The 17,168-nt window shown below is 32.7% G+C and overlaps 2 protein-coding genes across 4 annotated transcripts; one reads left to right on the top strand and one right to left on the bottom strand.

Annotated features, from left to right (window-relative positions):
- Positions 1-1,451: 1,451 nt before the first annotated feature.
- On the top strand, positions 1,452-4,639 carry EBF1 (EIN3-binding F box protein 1). The gene is made up of 2 exons (XM_028085706.2): positions 1,452-1,749; positions 2,295-4,639. The coding sequence occupies exons 1-2, from the start codon at positions 1,725-1,727 to the stop codon at positions 4,199-4,201; spliced, it is 1,932 nt and encodes a 643-aa protein (XP_027941507.1). The 5' UTR covers positions 1,452-1,724; the 3' UTR covers positions 4,202-4,639.
- Positions 4,640-11,005: 6,366 nt separating this feature from the next.
- On the bottom strand, positions 11,006-16,476 carry LOC114194030 (protein WVD2-like 6). 3 transcript variants are annotated; one of them, XM_028084063.2, is made up of 10 exons: positions 16,059-16,476; positions 15,346-15,389; positions 14,852-15,134; positions 14,516-14,770; positions 14,301-14,341; positions 14,138-14,206; positions 13,911-14,010; positions 13,736-13,807; positions 13,543-13,653; positions 11,006-11,955 (listed from the first exon to the last, which is right to left on the bottom strand). In XM_028084063.2, exons 3-10 carry the CDS (start codon positions 15,119-15,121, stop codon positions 11,428-11,430), a joined length of 1,446 nt encoding a protein of 481 aa, XP_027939864.2. In that variant the 5' UTR covers positions 15,122-15,134; positions 15,346-15,389; positions 16,059-16,476; the 3' UTR covers positions 11,006-11,427. The 3 variants fall into 3 exon arrangements, with proteins under 3 accessions (XP_027939864.2, XP_027939865.2, XP_027939863.2); XM_028084064.2 differs by lacking the exon at positions 15,346-15,389 and having other exon boundaries at positions 13,558-13,653; XM_028084062.2 differs by lacking the exon at positions 15,346-15,389 and having other exon boundaries at positions 16,059-16,475.
- Positions 16,477-17,168: the final 692 nt, after the last annotated feature.

Here is a 17,168-nt window from a genome sequence, read left to right as displayed (position 1 = left end):
AACCTCTAACACAGTTTTAAGATAATAAATTTGTCCATCTTAACTTTTTTGTATATTGCTTATTTAAATCATCTTGATCCATTTAAAACTTTCAACTTTACACTGGAATTTCTTACGATGCATATACTTATTCTAATATAAAATATAATCATAAAAAATCAAAAGTTTCACCGATTCAAATAATCAAACCGACTAAATAAATGTAATTATTAAGTCTTTGCATAGATATTAACATGCCTACAAGCTTAAACCTCATTTAATGTTTCTAGAAATTCTATCAAGTTACATATAAGCTTTCCAAATCATGAAACCTTATTCTACCAACATTACAAACCAAACCATCCAAAGAATTAGTGAGCTTGGTAGCTATGGTTTGTCATAATAATATCTTTGCACTTAGATTCTACAAAAACAAAATTCCGAATAAAATAAAAATTTTAAATTGTAATTATAATTTTTTATTATTTATTCATCTAAATTTATTTGAAAAGTACTTTTTAACTATACTCCAAATCAACGCAGTTGTTATATCTATCCTTTTCCTTTTGGAAGTTATTTTCTATTTTTTTAAAATTATATAACAATCTTTTAATTATTCCTGCATGAATATTGACAACAAAAGTAGATAAATGCAAAAGCTAATATTTTATTATAGTTAAAGAATAAAAATGTTTTATTTACGACTGAACAATGCCCTCGAGAAACTATGTTTAACTTTTTAATTTTAAAGATTCTTACGAAAATATCACATTATTTAAACACAATCTTTTGAAGATCATCCCATCATGTTGTTCACTAATTAAAATTATATTTTTATTTCTATAATTACATCTCGTATTAAATAGTTACACAAAAAGTTAAATGTCAATTACAATAGAAAAAAAGAACACCTAAATAACTGCTTGTAAACTTTACTCACACATCTCATGGTAGAAAAGACAAAACCAAAGTAAAGAAAGGCAAAAGAATAAATAAGAATTAAATTATTTAATTGAAAAAAAGGTTAACTACTATTTTAGAATTATTTGTCTTCTAATTCTTCTACAATAAGCAATTATTTTCATGTAACAAGGATGGGTTTCTTCTTTAATCCAACCAAAACCTTAACCATATGCTACATTACATACACAAGTTTTGAGAAAAGTTGAAAGCTCTATCACAGTATCTTCCCAATTACTATAATTACCAATAAAACCAAAAACAAGAAGCCATCTTTTCACATTAAATGAACACATTGATCACAAAATCAGGTCACCATTTTCAGAAAATGAAATAAAGAAAAGGGGAAAAGCGAAACCCATGAGCCACAGTGGTTTGTGGTTTCTGGTTTTTGGTGGTGGGGGAAAAAGAATATTACAAAAAAACCCCACTTTGCTCAGATACATTGCATGTAGGAAACCGTTCAGTGTACGGGAATCTCTTTCCCTTTCCAATAAAAGCCTCCCTTTTCCCAAACACTTACCCTTCATTTTTTCTTCAAACACCTTTTTTTTCTCATCTCTTCTCTCGTTTTTTTTTGCCCTATCTCATAGGGTTCCCGCGATCTTCACCTTCAGACAACAAACTCCCTTTCTCATGCGTTCTTGCTCTCATCAATCACACACCGCCATCGCTCTTCTTCTCGTTGCTGTTTTCTTCTTCGCTCTCCTTTTTGCTCTCGTCCGAGGGTTCTTTCGTGTGGAACGCTGTGGGGTTCTTCACCCGGCTTTTATTCACCCGTACCCATGTCTAAAGTTCTCGGCTTTTCCGGTGAGTTCATTTATTCAGTCTGTTTTTCTCCGCTCTGTGTTATGGGGTTTTGGTTTTGCCCCAACTTTTTTGGAGATTAGTTTTTGGGTTGTGATTTTGAGGTGCGTGGAACGTTTCTGCTTTGTGATGATTAGGACTGGTTTTTAATCTTTGGGGGATAAAATTTAATGGGTTGGTCTTAGTTTTTGTTAATTTGTTACGGGCCATGGATGATCACGTGGTTGCGTTGGGTAAAAGTTGTAGACTTTTGATTGCTTAGAGAATCTGATAGGAGACGTAAACATATTCGTAGTTTAATCGTTGATTAGAGATTGAGGTAATTAATCCGGGTATGAAATTGTTTGAAGGATTTTTTTTGTTGGAACTTTGGATCATGTTTTGTAGTATGTTCAACCGATGGTTCTTTTTGTTGTCGTTTGTTTGGTTTTGTTTTCAAAGGATAAACGGGAATTATGTTGATTTAGTGGTTGAATCAGCATGTTTGGCTTTGTTTATATGATGAAATTTGTGCTTTGCTGAGTTTGTGCATTCATTTGTGTTCTCAGGAGGTGATGACTTTTGCCCTGGGGGATCAATATACGCCAACCCCAAGGAAGCAAGTTTCTTCCTTCCCCTTGGCCCTCAAGTTGATGTGTACTTTCCTCCTAGGAAGAGATCACGCGTCAACGCTCCGTTCGTTTTGGATGGAGAATGGTTTGAGCAAAAGCAAAAAACCTCTATTGAAGGCTTACCAGATGAGTGTCTCTTTGAGATCTTCAGAAGGTTGCCCGCTGGCGAGGACAGGAGTGCATGTGCTTGCGTTTCCAAGCGCTGGCTTATGCTTCTGAGCAGTATTTGCAAAGATGAAATCTGTGCCAAGAAAAACACCAGCGCAGAAAACATCGAAAAGGATGGTGATGATGTAGAATTTGGAGGTGAGGGATACCTCTCTCGGAGCTTGGAAGGAAAGAAGGCCACGGATGTTAGACTGGCTGCCATAGCTGTTGGAACTGCATCTCGCGGAGGATTGGGGAAGCTTTCCATCCGAGGAAGCAACATGTGCCGCGGGGTGACTAGTCTTGGTCTCAGAGCAGTTGCTCATGGATGCCCTTCTTTGAAGTCTTTTTCTCTATGGAACGTTTCTAACGTTGGTGACGAAGGCCTAACCGAGATTGCTAACGGTTGTCACCAGCTAGAAAAGCTCGACCTTTGCAAGTGCCCTGCTGTTACTGATAAGGCTTTGGTTGCAATTGCAAAGAACTGCCAGAATCTGACTGAGCTTTCTTTGGAATCATGCCCTAATGTTGGTAATGAAGGTCTGCGAGCTATTGGCAAGTTCTGCCCCAACCTAAGATCCGTAACCATCAAGGACTGCACAGGTGTTAGCGATCAGGGAATTGCTGGATTGTTCTCAAGTTCTTTGGTTCTGACAAAGGTGAAGCTCCAAGCACTGTCTGTGTCAGATCTCTCTCTAGCCGTTATTGGACATTATGGGAAGTCTGTTACTGATCTTGTCCTTAATTGCCTCCCAAATGTCAGCGAGAAGGGGTTCTGGGTAATGGGAAACGGTAGTGGGTTGCAGAAGCTGAAGTCACTCACAGTTTCATCATGCAGGGGAGTAACTGATATTGGACTTGAAGCTGTGGGAAAGGGTTGCCCAAATCTGAAAATTGCACACCTTCACAAGTGTGCCTTTCTGTCAGACAATGGGTTGATTTCGTTTGCTAAGGCTGCTTCATCACTCGAGAGCCTTCGATTGGAAGAGTGCCACAGAATCACCCAATTTGGGTTTTTTGGTGTCCTTTTTAACTGTGGTGCAAAATTGAAGTCACTCTCGTTGGTGAGGTGCTACGGAATCAAAGACCTGAACTTGGTGCTGCCCACCATATCTCCTTGTGAATCACTTAGGTCATTGACCATCTCCAACTGCCCTGGATTTGGCGACGCCTCCCTCTCTGTACTGGGAAAGCTGTGCCCTAAGCTTCAGCATGTTGAACTGAGTGGACTAGATGGAGTGACCGATGCCGGGGTTGTTCCACTGCTAGAGAGTTCTGAGGCTGGTTTGGTTAAAGTGAATCTCAGTGGCTGCACAAACGTCACAGACAAAGTAGTTTCATCCTTGGCCAATCTTCATGGTTGGACTCTTGAGAACCTAAACCTTGATGGTTGTAAAAACATCAGTGATGCTAGCTTGATGGCAATTGCTGAAAACTGTGCATTGCTATGCGATCTTGATGTCTCCAAGTGCTCAATCACAGATGCTGGGATAGCAGCCCTGGCAAATGCCCAACAGATTAATCTGCAAATTCTCTCTTTGTCAGGTTGCGCTTTGGTCTCAGACAGGAGCTTACCCGCCTTGAGAAAATTGGGTAGGACCCTTTTGGGATTGAACATCCAGCACTGCAATGCAATTAACAGTGGCACCGTTGACATGCTTGTAGAGCTTCTCTGGAGGTGTGACATCCTCTCATAAAGATGGAAGGATTAATCTCACACACTGCAATTTAGGCCAGGATCACATCATACAGGAAGCTTCTTATGCTTAGTGTTGCACAGTAGTCTTTTTTAGGTTCCATTAACAGGTCTTCATCATCATCATCCATCATCCAGCTACTCGGTTCCCTTTTTCCGGAGTGTGCAGTCATTTAACCCCATTTTTGCAGGTTCCTTTCAATGGCATCTGTTGTTTTTTGGCATCCATTGCCATCTTTTAAATGGCTGCATGTCTCTGAGAACATAGCTACCGGGTTCTGGAGTTAGCAATCTTTGTTACTGGTGTTGGCACCTGATGTTTCAACCTCAGCTTTGCATCGGTTTTGCCACCATGTGTGTCCTAGTTTTTTTAAGTTTTTACAGCCACTTGTATCACTCTCCCGATCCTTGTTTACCAAATGTGTCTGTGTTTGAACTATGTTCTTCACATGATGTTTGGGTATCATCAGTTTTATTCAAAGGGCAGGTTAAGAAGGTCTTAGGTTATGTGGTTGCAGTTATCAGGTTTGTTGTTATGAAGTCTTTTCTTAAGGGCTTGGCTGTGGCAGCAAGTAATACAGTTCTGCCATATCCACAACCTTTTTTCCCTCTGGGAAGGGTTGTTTTTTTACCAAGTCCTAGTTTTTTAAGACTTCATTTTTTTTGAACCTGGCACTGCAGCCACTACTCTACCGATGGTGTTCATGTCTGCCCTTTTTGCTGTATGTTATGAAATGTAATAAAATAAAAATCAGTCTCATTTCACGAGGCAAAAAATCATGTGTTCATATCTTTCGGCTCGTTTGGTTATATAATCCTTTTTAATTCCATGTTCATGAAGTCATCTTTATTGTTGTGGAGAAGCAAGCTTTGATATATCTAAAGATCTCATGAATAGATTTAACAACCTGTGAACGAGATTCCTGCATAGTTAGACTGTGAAACACTGGGGAAGAAGATTCCTCTTGTCCAGTGTTTGGAGAATGGAAGTGAAATGAAAGGAGAAATAAAATATAAAATAAAGTAAAAGTGGGGAGTATTGATGAAAGAAAAAAAAATATCTTTTACACAATGAGACATAAACTACTCTTGGTTTCAGGTTTATAAGTATGAAATGATATAAAGAAAAGAGATATGAAGTTGGAAGGGAAGATTTTAGAAAAATAAAAAAAAGAATAGAATGAGTAGTTGGGAAAAGAGATGTGGATGAAATTGAAAGGTGAGAAAGATGATGAAAAGAGGCACATGCATTGTTTGTGCAAAGCAATGAATGATTCATGCACCTCAATATCCGAAGCTTCCCTCTGCAACAACAAGACAGGAACAGCAACTTAGAGTCTGGAAACACACACCCACCAAACCCCACCTATGCCCCCACTCCTTTCATTTCTCTTAGATTCTCAAATCTATTACTATTACTCTTCTTACTGTTGCTCTTTATGCAAAAAAAATATCAACCATTTCTGATTTTATTCAAATGTGTGATTGATGAGGTTTCCTAGTGGCAAATCCCAAGTGGTTAAGGGTATCATGAAATCAACCATTCTTTTTATCGTCAACTCTTCTATTAATATAGTTATGACTTTTTCTGCATTAACATCAATCTATTGATTGTTTACACAGAATATAGACACAATATTTCTCTCAAACTTCTAATCCTATTATGTCAAAGGATGCTTCCTCATTCATGCTCCTTTCTGGTTACAAATTAAAGAGAAAAGATATTGTTTGATACTTGTTCAGAGTGAATATTCTATTTATTTTATCTTTCATTTAATTTTAAAATCATTAACCAGTTTTTCACATTTCAGCTATGGATAAACAGACAGTTGTCTAAATAATATAAAAATTTATTTAAATAATATTGAAAGATATAAGAAAAAATAAGGGAATATTTTGAAGGAAAAGTCATGTTATCATATATTTGAATGATATGACAAAAGATATGTTTATAACATAAGTAATAGTATAACAGTAGAAGATACCGTAGAGAATGAATGAAAAGTTAGAGAAATGCATTGCATTTGTGAGTGTCTGACAATGAATTTGTAGCTTTTCAAAACTCTGAAATAGGCAACTATTCAACAATACACTCCAAAGTCATTTGGATAAGTATGCTATTGCAAAATTTAATAATATATAATATCTGAATTAAAAAAAATAATATAAAAAAAAATATTTTTTATTTAATAATTTAATTTTGTAGTATATTTTAAATTTAAATGTATTTTTTGTTATAACATACGAATTTATAAATTTATTGTACTAATCATTTGATTATTTATGAATATTTAGTGACATATAATATATATATATATATATATATATATATATATATATATATATATATATATATATATATATATATATATATATATATATATATATATCAGTGTAAAAGAAATGTAATATATATAAGCAGTATAATTTATTTATTTTTTAATTTTTAAAATGAATATATTTAAAAAAAGAAAAGAAATAGTCCTATAATAACTCGTGTTTATAACCACGATTTCACAATAAAATAAATTTCTGTTTGAGTTCAATTGGTAACTTAAATTTGTTTTAATTGGATTGGAGTGGAGTTATGTTTAGTAACACGATATTCATTTGTTTAATTTTCTTTCGGTGAGGTGTTACTTGTAAACATAACTTTATTTTTTTAGAAACTGTTCTTACAGTTTTTTTTTTTTCATTTATCGTGTTTTATATAATTTTTTTTAATTTAACTGATTATATAAGTGGAATTGATAGATTGTTATGACATGATTTGGTACATGTTTATTCATGATATTTGATGAAAATATTAAAATTTGATATTAATTTAATGAAAGTTGAGAAAATTGAAAGAGTAAGCAATATTAATTTAAATTAAATCAAACACAAACTAATGAAGAAATGAATATTATAATGTAGAATTTTTATTAATCATAAAAATATAAAATCATTAATGCAATATTAAAAAAATTATAATATTTTTCGTATCCAATATATATGTAATTTATGAGTTATATAAGTATTTTATAATTTTTTAAAATAAAAAATTAACTAAAAAAAATTGGTTTATCCTAGAGAAATAGACATTATTTTATTTTATGTGCTTCCAATAATTAAAGTATTATATATATATATATATATATATATATATATATATATATATATATATATATGAGACAATTTTATTTATTTATACTATTTAATAATACAATTGTCAAATACACGTGTAATTTTATCCATTTATTTATTATTTTTGTTTATTTATATTTACGTTTAGTTACATACTATTTTCTATTTGTTTATATTTAGTTATGTACTTATATTTTTTATTTATATTTTTTGATTTTAATATTTACTATTTGAATTTTTTTAATAAATAAATATAATTTTTTTTAAAGAACAATAAAATTTATGACATATAAGTACACGATGACATTGTAGTTGAAGGAATGATTTTTTTTGTGAGGATTTAGAAAATATTTTATAGTAAAATTAATTTTTATAAGATATATTTTATTATTTTATTATTAAAAAGTTTAAGTGGTGATTAAAAATATGTTAATCTAGATTTATTTTATGAAAATTATGATGTCTCTATAAAGTACGTATTTTCCTTCTCTACACCTCTTTAAAATTCTAACCTTTCCATCTATTTGTTTAAACATTAAAGTACGTCATATGTCATATGACTCTTAGCAGCAAAGTCTATAATCCTACACAACCAGTTTCTCTAATGGAATAAGTTCATCATTTATCTTCTAGTTTGTTTTACAATTGAAATAATTGTTTGTATGATGAGTTCTTTTAAATGAGAAATTTAAACTGGTTTATGTGTTCTTAGTAAGGATTGTCTTTGTGTATTGTATTTGAGAGATCTATTGAAATTGTTTAGATAAATCAAGTTGCACATTTTGTTCTATCTTAGACATATTTTGAACTAAACAAAGGTGCTTTTGATCACAAAAGAAAGTGGAATAGCCTAGATAGTTTAAGCAGAAAGCTTGATGTAGTTATACAAGTTTTTGTTTTCTACCATCCCGTTCAGCGAAACCTCTGATAGTGTTGGGCGCCAACAGAAAACATTTTTCAATAAGATGCAATTTTCATTTCTTGCTGGGTGAGCCATTCTTGATGGGCGAACTCAAAAAAAAAAGAGCTTCCACTAATTTGGGACGGTGAGAAAGAATCGTTGAGCGCTAGAAAAAACTATTTTCAGTGAACATCAAGGGTTTTGTCCAATGAGCGTTAGAGAAAACTATTTTCCTATAAATGCAACAATGTGAGATTGTTAGGTGGTGTATTGAATAAATGACTCCTGGAGATTATATAAAGTCTACTAGATAATATATCTCACATAAAGGAAGATATATAGCTGGTGAGAGTTAATGGAGATTCTATAACGAAATTTTGTGTGAAAAATAACCACTCTAACATGCTATATTTAACTAACCCTGTCATGTGAACAGGACTTAAGTCCTAATACCTTATGGACGAAGTAGAGCCTGAGTGGTAGTTGTCAAAAATTTACTAAGTGTTCACATGATAGGTACAAAACCTTTGATGTTCGATTCAAAGCACAATTCTTTTGGAAGAAGTCATATGATGTTTGTCATTTGTAGTTGCTTGATTAAATGTAAATGATGAAGTTAATTAGTGCATATGAACTATGTTGCTGACTATTGTAAATATATTAGCCTACCCTAGTTTTGTGGTTGTTTTTATTTACTATGATCGTGTGTTACACATAAACATATGACTATGTATGTGAGGATTCTCAGTAGTGAGAAACCGAAAGGGTGTGGTTGAATGCAAACAGTTTTTGTATATGTATATAGATCTTATAATTATATTCCTCAAAATAAAATTTTAATTTATATTTTTATTTCGAAATACCATATTTTAAAATAATGTACCTCTTATAAGAAAATGAGTGACATTGTATCTGGAGTTGAGATAAGTAAATATTGATGAAACATCCTGGTGTTATTCTTTTGATTATGATAAAATTCATTTATAATGATTAATCATTGCAAAATTAATTCAAATGATTTTAATATAAAATAAAATATAATATATCGATAAAATTGAAAATGATATTTATATATAATTTTGATATGATATTTGTTGTCATATCTCTATTCTACCTCTTGTGTATGAAAAATGAATTTAAAAGTATCAACGATAGAGGTGCAATTTTCTCTACATTGATTACCGCAGAGGAACTAATGAAACACAAACATTATTGGTAATTCAATTACTTTTTTAAGAACAGACCTGTCGAGCATAACTTTTTATTTCGGACATGAAAGTTTCGATTAATCTAAGAGGACTTATAGTTATTATTTTTTATATACCTTCTACAATCTACATCAATTCTCTAAAATAAGATATAAAAAAGAAAGTAAAGTTTTAGCCCAAAATTTTACATACGACACAAAAAAAAATGCTGGGTTTTTATTAAATAACGTCATAAATGATTAAATTGTTGATATGTTTAAAAGGATAAATATGTTAACATTTTATTGGTAGCTAATTGTTAGTATATCTTTATTAAAAAATAGCTCGACAGTTAGTAAATTCAAAATTTATCCTAATTACCTAATTAACGCCGCTAACTTCAAGAATGATTTCCATATGCTTAGTTTGGAAGCTTTTTTACCCATTAGGGTCATTTTTTATAATGAATTATAAAAACGATAAATTAAAATTATTTACGAACATTAGATAATTCGTATTTTAAATACAACTTTATAAAAATAAGTGGATTTTCATTACTTCTATGTTTTCATGTAAAAGGAAAAGTTTTGAAGTTAGGAATGAAACCACGACGTCTCTAATTTTAATTTCGAAAACAATTATAGTTGTGTTTTATAACAATTTATCCAGCATGCGCAAATGATTCAAAAGTTACTTCTCTTTTATAGTTTTAATAAAAAAAATATTTTTCTTAATAAAAGAACCTTGCTTAGATTAAGAGAGAGGAAATAAAAAAAATGAATAGAAATATATCTTTTTGGACAAATAGAAATGGGAATACAAAAATGTAGAAATTTTTGTTTCATTTGTTTGGATGAATAAAATGAGTGGAATATTAAATAAATAACATAATATTATATAGGAAATAAAGAATAACTTAATTGTTTTTTCTTAACACAATTTATTTATAATTTCGAAATCTAACAAATATCATTGAAAACTCTTCTCTGGTTTAGGCATCTCTAAAATTTAATATTATATTATAAATAATCTGTGTTTCAATATTAATAACTGCTTCTCATTAGCATTAATGTTACTCGTGTGTATGACATGTTTGGAATTGCATTATCTGAAAACGCGTTTTCAAACATGTATTTGCCTTATCTTGGTTTTTTAAAATATAAAAATGGTGCTAATATCTTCTTTACGAAAAAAAGGTAAGATATTTAAATAAGAAATACATCAATAATTTCAACTCTTTCATGAAAGTGCATTTTGAGCAGGGAAATCACGGTAGATAGAAGATTATGAAAATCTCATCATTTACCTTAACAGAAGAAAATGAGTCCAATTTGTCTGCTGACTTTTTCTTTGTATTGTGTACTTCAAAATATACTACTTTTGATATATTATCAAGATTTTTAATATATTTTAAAACATAAAGATCAGTGTATTTTAAAAACATAACAGTAGACAACATGAAAAAAACTTGACAGAGAATCCAAGTTCAAATAGAATGGTGTTCTTATTGGCCTTATTGCAATGTGCATGCATGTCCATGTGCAAAAGAAATAAGGAAAGGTTAAAAGAAAAAATCATAGCCAAAAAAAGCTACAGAAGAATTTGATCTGTATGATTCAGGCAGAAGGGTGTCGACAACACAAAAGCTTGTACATGAGACAATGTCAAATTGTTTAACAAAGCAAAGGCCTGAACAACTTGAATCATCAGCAGATAGCAAACTTTCTCAAAATTTTCCTCCAAATAAATTTCCACTAAACAGACAAGTGCTGCATATACCAAAAATAACATCAACTAGAACAACCTGGCAAATATTACATGCATTGCTGCTGCAAGTGCGAAAGACAAGAATGAGAACCAAACTGCCAAGCTTGGGAGTCAGTAAACACATAAAGAAACAATGCTGCTTGGACATCATCATCACAACTGACAACACAAACCATAATGCAAATCTGCAACCCTTCATTGTCAAATAATTTGAATCATTCTTGGAAACTAACCTGCTGTTTTTGATCATTGCTCTGCGGTGGCAACAGGTTCTTGTGCCAATGGGGACAAAGGATTCTCTTCAACTGCTATATCAACATTCACATGAGACTCTTCTTCACTCGGCTTGTTATCTGAAGGAACCACATTCAGAGGCACAACATCATTTGTTTCACTGGACAAGATATTTTTCTCTTTGGTTGCTGCAATCGTCTCGGTTTTCTCTTCGCCTGTAGCATTGGATATGTTGATATTCTTTTTAGCAGCACGAGATACGGAAGACTTTTCATTCTTGGTGGCCTTGGATGGTGTAAGTGCAGTTGTTGATTTTGATACATTGTTCTTTTCAGAGGTCAGACGAGAAGGAAGAGATCTTCGAAGCGGTTTCTTTTGGAGGACCGGATTAGGTTCCTTGCTGGGGTTACTCTCTGAAACTTTCTCATCCAGACTTAAACGAGCTACTCTTGAACTGCTGCTGGTGTTTCCATCTGATTCTGAATTAGCTGAAGTCTTCTTACGACCAAACTTGGGAGATTTTGGCCTTGTAGTTGGTATCTACATTAGTAACACCCTTAAGCCAAAGATGCTTAATTTTCTATATGGCAAGAACAAAATTGCATCCTCAAATAAATGTCCCTTTAGTTATACTAAACTTATAAAAATGTCAGTGTAATCTAAAAAAAGTGTGTGAGTGTTGTTTGATGAGTGTTAATAAAATTAAACTTGAATGGAAGTGACTTATGTTTTCAGATGTTTTTACTTTAAACACTAATATAATTAAGAACCAACTCCTCAATGTGATATCAAGTATGTTAACGTTGGTAGTTGAACATGACTTTGGATGATCCAACCTAAATCCAAACATACCCTAATAATGGTATCCTACGATAGTGAAAATTGCTCTATAGGTCTTTACTGGATGACTTATATATTCATGAATACTCACAGTTGTCTGCAAGTCATTCTATACTGGTGTTACAACTTCTAGGGACATGATTATAAATTCTTGTAAGTAGTAAGGAACTAAGAAAAAATAGTAAAAATTATAGTAACTCATTCAAAAGTTTTTAGAAGCATACAGATCCTGTTAAGAACTTTTAGATTGGAGGGACCTATCTGAAAACTAGGTGAAGCTACAGGGACATTCAGAGTAATTTAGCCTTATAAAAGAACAAGATCAAATATAACACAATTTCAAGAAATAATTAAACTAAAGTTGCTCACAATGATATGGTTTGTCAGAAAAGCAAGGAATACACACAATTCAATGCACGGGTAACAGAAAACTGAGGTTTTACCATTTCACTCTGTAGTTAAAATGGTACAAAAAAATCTTTCCCGTTTTACAAATACAAACTATGAAATAATATTCAAATAATCACTGATACAAAGCAGATATGCAAACCATGCATAGTTGTGGTCAACAAATTTAGTTACTACACTGAGAACCATCTGCTTGTACTTATAAAAAAACTCTCCAAGCGAACATAAACCAGCTTTAGATACAATCAAACAATTTATTTACCAATGGTTATAGAAGGCTAGAAATCATCCCTGAAATCAAAGTATGTTATGATGTACGAATGTAGTATTTATACAGTGTGATAAAATGATATGATATATGCATTATTTATTGTGTGATCTCCTCACAAATAATGGTCCAACAATCTTACAAGAGAGAATTTTTATTAGCAAAGCTGAAGTTACATACCAAATCTCCATTTCAAAAATGGAAGTATTATTTTATTTTATACCCAATACAACAATTAATAAATGAATCTAAATAATGATTCAAGACCAAGCAATTCATAATAACAGGATATTAAAGAACAAGCAAGAAACTTCACAAAACAAAGAGAGAGAAATGGGAAAAGTGAGAATAAAGCTTCCATCTGCAAACAACGCTCTTTACTAATTATTTTTTAGAAGAATATTGCATGCCGTCTCTATCAAACTCCAAGTAGTATGTACGCTTTCATCTTTGCTTTTGTCTATTTACATGGCGGCACATGCATACAAACACACATGTGAAAAATAATTAGTGCAGGCTGAAGGGTACACATACAAGCAAGTACAAAGAGACACACATGTGTGCATGCACGTGAGCAAACACAACCACAGAGAAAGAGAGAGAAAAAGGACCTTCTTTAGCTCAACCTTAGGAGGAGCAGGCTCCTGATAAAAACTTGGCATTGGAGTTGCTTTAAAATTTAGACTCTTCCTAAGCTTCTTAATCTCGGCATCTTGGGTCTCCTATAAAAGGGATTAAAAGATTGGCATGATTAAATGGCAAATTTTCAATCAACATTTTATCCCAGATATCAAGTAGTCTAACCTTGGTTTTTGCTTGCAAGTTACTCTTCTCCACCTCCTTTGCCTGAATCCTTTCCTCAAGCTTATTATAGAACTGCTCACCAAAATATCAATCAAATTTTAAAACTACAAGCTTATTCAAAAGAAACCTTGACATCAACAATGTACAAGGAAATTAGTATGCAATAATTATTCACCTCTTTTCTTCTCTCAGCTCGTTCGCCACACTTAAAACTGAATCCATAATTTGGAAGTGTCCCCACCCTTTGAGGTTTGGCATCTTCATTGTTGGTACTTCTAAGAAGATTAAGGTTGAAACAAAATATACACAGCCCCATACTCAATAATAAACTTACATAACAGAGAACCAGTAGTTCCAGATTTTTTCTCACTAGGAGAAATACACAAACCCAAAAAAGGATACAAGGAAGAATCTTCTTCTCCTTGATCTTTAACCGGTCCTTTTCTCAATGATTTTGGTTTTGTCTTCTCCCTGTATCCAAAACATCAACCACTCCAGTTAAATAATAACAATAATCTATCTTTCCAGAGATGAAATATTGACAAGAAATGCAAGCATTACATACATTGACACTTCAGAAGATGCTTCATCAGACTTCAAAGGGTGCTGAGAAAAACAAAGTGAATCAGGTAATGCCTAAACTATAAACTTTATCACCATAAACAGATAAAAATTAAAAGAAGCATATTACATTCATCCAAGTTACTAAATAAAAATTTGGGAAAGCAGATATAGGTAATAATAGAGTTTACTTTGGCACCCACAGAAAAGAGAGTTTACCTTGGGCTTGGACAATTGAGTCTGCCGATCATTGAATGATCTGCTGCTTTTAATAGACTGTTTTGGGCGAGAGTCTAAAGCTAAAGTACCATTTGAAACAGATGAAGATGCTTCTTTATCTTTTCCAATTTTGCTCTTATTTACCAAACTTGCATGAACTGCACTGGAACTTGGAGCCTTTGCATTCTTATTCTTGACAAGACCCTTTGGTGCCCTTGATTGTTTTGTTTGGTCTGATATTTTCGTATCCTCTTCCTAGAATTGAGCAAATATATGAGATTCCGATAATATGAACAACTTACTGAAAGCAACTCAAGGGACACAAAATCCTCTAACCTTGGTAATAATGATCACGTTATTGCCATCGATAATGTCATTTGATTCTTTGATTTCTGCCACAAATGAGTTATCAATAGCAGCACTATCTGACTGATGGAAATTATCAAAATTTCCATTTGAAGCAACAGTTTCTGCAGTTTCAGTGACACTGGGATCTAAATCATATGGAGCACCACCATCCTCCCCAGAATTTGAAGGTTCATCATGGACACCATTTTGGTGGACCACTTCAACCCCATCAGCAGGTAAAAGGTTAATTGGATCCATCACTCACAATAGCCTACAAATTACATAGAAACAAATAATCAAGGCTTAGAAATGCTTGTACACAAGAAACAAATACATAAACACTAACACGAACAGTTTTAACCATTAATCAGCAAATTTTCAAACATGTTGTTTTCTTTCCCGTGTCCAAAAAGACAAATAGAGATTACAATATTACAAAAGACAGTTTCATCGGGCAGACTATGGTTGTAATGGCAACTTACCCACTTGAAGAGGAAAGTAAGAGTGAGATGACAAAATGTAAGACCTGTCAGTTGGTGTCATGAGTTATTTCTCCATTCAAACAGTATTCAGTAACACAACACAATGCAACCATCATAATTCCAAAGTATCAGTTAAACTTTTCCTTTTACCTTAAGTAATAAACATATAAACAGCCCCTTTTCAAAGACATGGACACTAATCAGTAACCAACAATAACCGTAATGTACATGAACAATAATCGGGGCAAAATTTTTATTCTCAATTAAGACAAAAGAAGGAGGGGGAAAGGCAATAGAATCAATGTATACATAATTGAGCGTGAGAGTCCCATATTCAAAACTTCTGCTCCGCATTTTCCTAGCAGTTACAACAATTATTAAAGTTCTTTGTGCATCAAGATATAATTAGACACTAAACCTGCAACAATTAGAGATTCATACAAATCATCATGAAGATAAACAGTGCTCAGATTCCAATCCCCCTATCCACAATCTTCCAATTCAACACTGATCTCACACCAAATTAACAATCCAATGAGAACCCAAGTTCCGTTTCTCAATACAGAACACCCCCAACAAACAAACAACCAAAACAATCTCACTCCCGATTTCACAACAAACCAGAACTCAAAAACAGAACCCCAGAAGCAAAAAATGAGATTTTTATACTTTCTGAGTCCACAAAGTCAAAATTCCGCATCAAAAAGTCTCACCTGATAATAGGGTATTCAAAACGCCATGAAAATGTAGACAGTAACCACCAGTGATGCAAGCAGTGAGTGGAAGCTTAGTGGGTGGTTGGCAGAAGAAAGAGATCTAACCCCGAGAGAAAAAAGGAACCCAGAAGGGGGATTGAGTAGAGGATCAGGATCCAAGGATCGAGACAGAGAAAGAGACAAGAACAGCAACAAGATCCGAAAGATTGGAAGTGTAGTAGATGGTGATGATTGAAGGAGTGTGGTGATCACATGATAGAGAGAAAGAGAAGGGAAAGAAGAGAGAGAAGCTTGATATGAAGGAGAAGTAGAAGGAGCGGTTTGGAAATGGGATTGAAGGAGAGGTCGCTCTCTGTTACTGGAAATGGCGAGTGAGTGAGAGACTGAATGGGTCACACAGACATAGAGACACAGAGACAGGGTCAGAGTATACGGTTTCGAAGATAAATAATTAATTAATAATAATAACAATTATTATTATTATTTTATTATTATACAAAATCTACAGTTTTTCTTTTTTAAAAATTCTTTAACTGCTTTTACTTTTCGAAAATTACCCGAGGTAAGAATTTATAAGTGAAAATTGCTTCAACTTTCTTTTATATATATATATATATATCATTTTTTCTTTAAATTTAAGATAATAAAGAATACATAGACACCAACATACGAAGCACGAATACGATAAGATATATCTTATATGATACCTAATATGTTTAAAAATAATATAATATAATACGTTATACATACATATTTACAATATTTTAATACGTAATAAATATATTAATATTATTATTTATATTCAAATTAAAATTATAAACATAAAAAATTATAAATTACTATTATCCTAAAAATATTACTATTTTATATATAAAATATTTCATTGATAAATATCTGTTAGGAATCCAAGTGTGAGTCTAAGTCCCACATTGACCAGAATTGAGAAAGTAGAGCACCATATAAGGATCAAGGCCCATAAACCCATTGCCTTAAGGTTTTGGGTTGAGAGTGGTGTCAATATCTTATGTGGTTAGGCTCAAGTCTCATTGGTGTTGTTCTCCCCGGTGAAACCCCCTCTGTAAAACCTGACAAAGTGGTATCAGAGCC

This window comes from Vigna unguiculata, chromosome 8 (genome assembly GCF_037176805.1).
Source record: "Vigna unguiculata cultivar grain cowpea cultivar isolate G323 ecotype 2 chromosome 8, ASM3717680v1, whole genome shotgun sequence".
NCBI lineage: Eukaryota > Viridiplantae > Streptophyta > Magnoliopsida > Fabales > Fabaceae > Vigna > Vigna unguiculata.
This window is presented reverse-complemented; position numbering and strand designations above follow the sequence as displayed.

What these genes read in the sequence shown, in the direction of transcription:
- EBF1 (XM_028085706.2), top strand. Translation starts at nt 1,725, where the DNA reads ATGTCTAAAGTTCTCGGCTTTTCCG. An exon ending in TAAAGTTCTCGGCTTTTCCG is followed by an intron (nt 1,750 to 2,294) that starts GTGAGTTCATTT and finishes TTGTGTTCTCAG; the next exon opens with GAGGTGATGACTTTTGCCCT.
- LOC114194030 (XM_028084063.2), bottom strand. Translation starts at nt 15,121, where the DNA reads ATGGATCCAATTAACCTTTTACCTGCTGATGGGGTTGAAGTGGTCCAC. An exon ending in ACTTGCAAGCAAAAACCAAG is followed by an intron (nt 13,654 to 13,735) that starts GTTAGACTACTT and finishes TCCCTTTTATAG; the next exon opens with GAGACCCAAGATGCCGAGAT. An exon ending in CTAAGGTTGAGCTAAAGAAG is followed by an intron (nt 11,956 to 13,542) that starts GTCCTTTTTCTC and finishes TTACTAATGTAG; the next exon opens with ATACCAACTACAAGGCCAAA.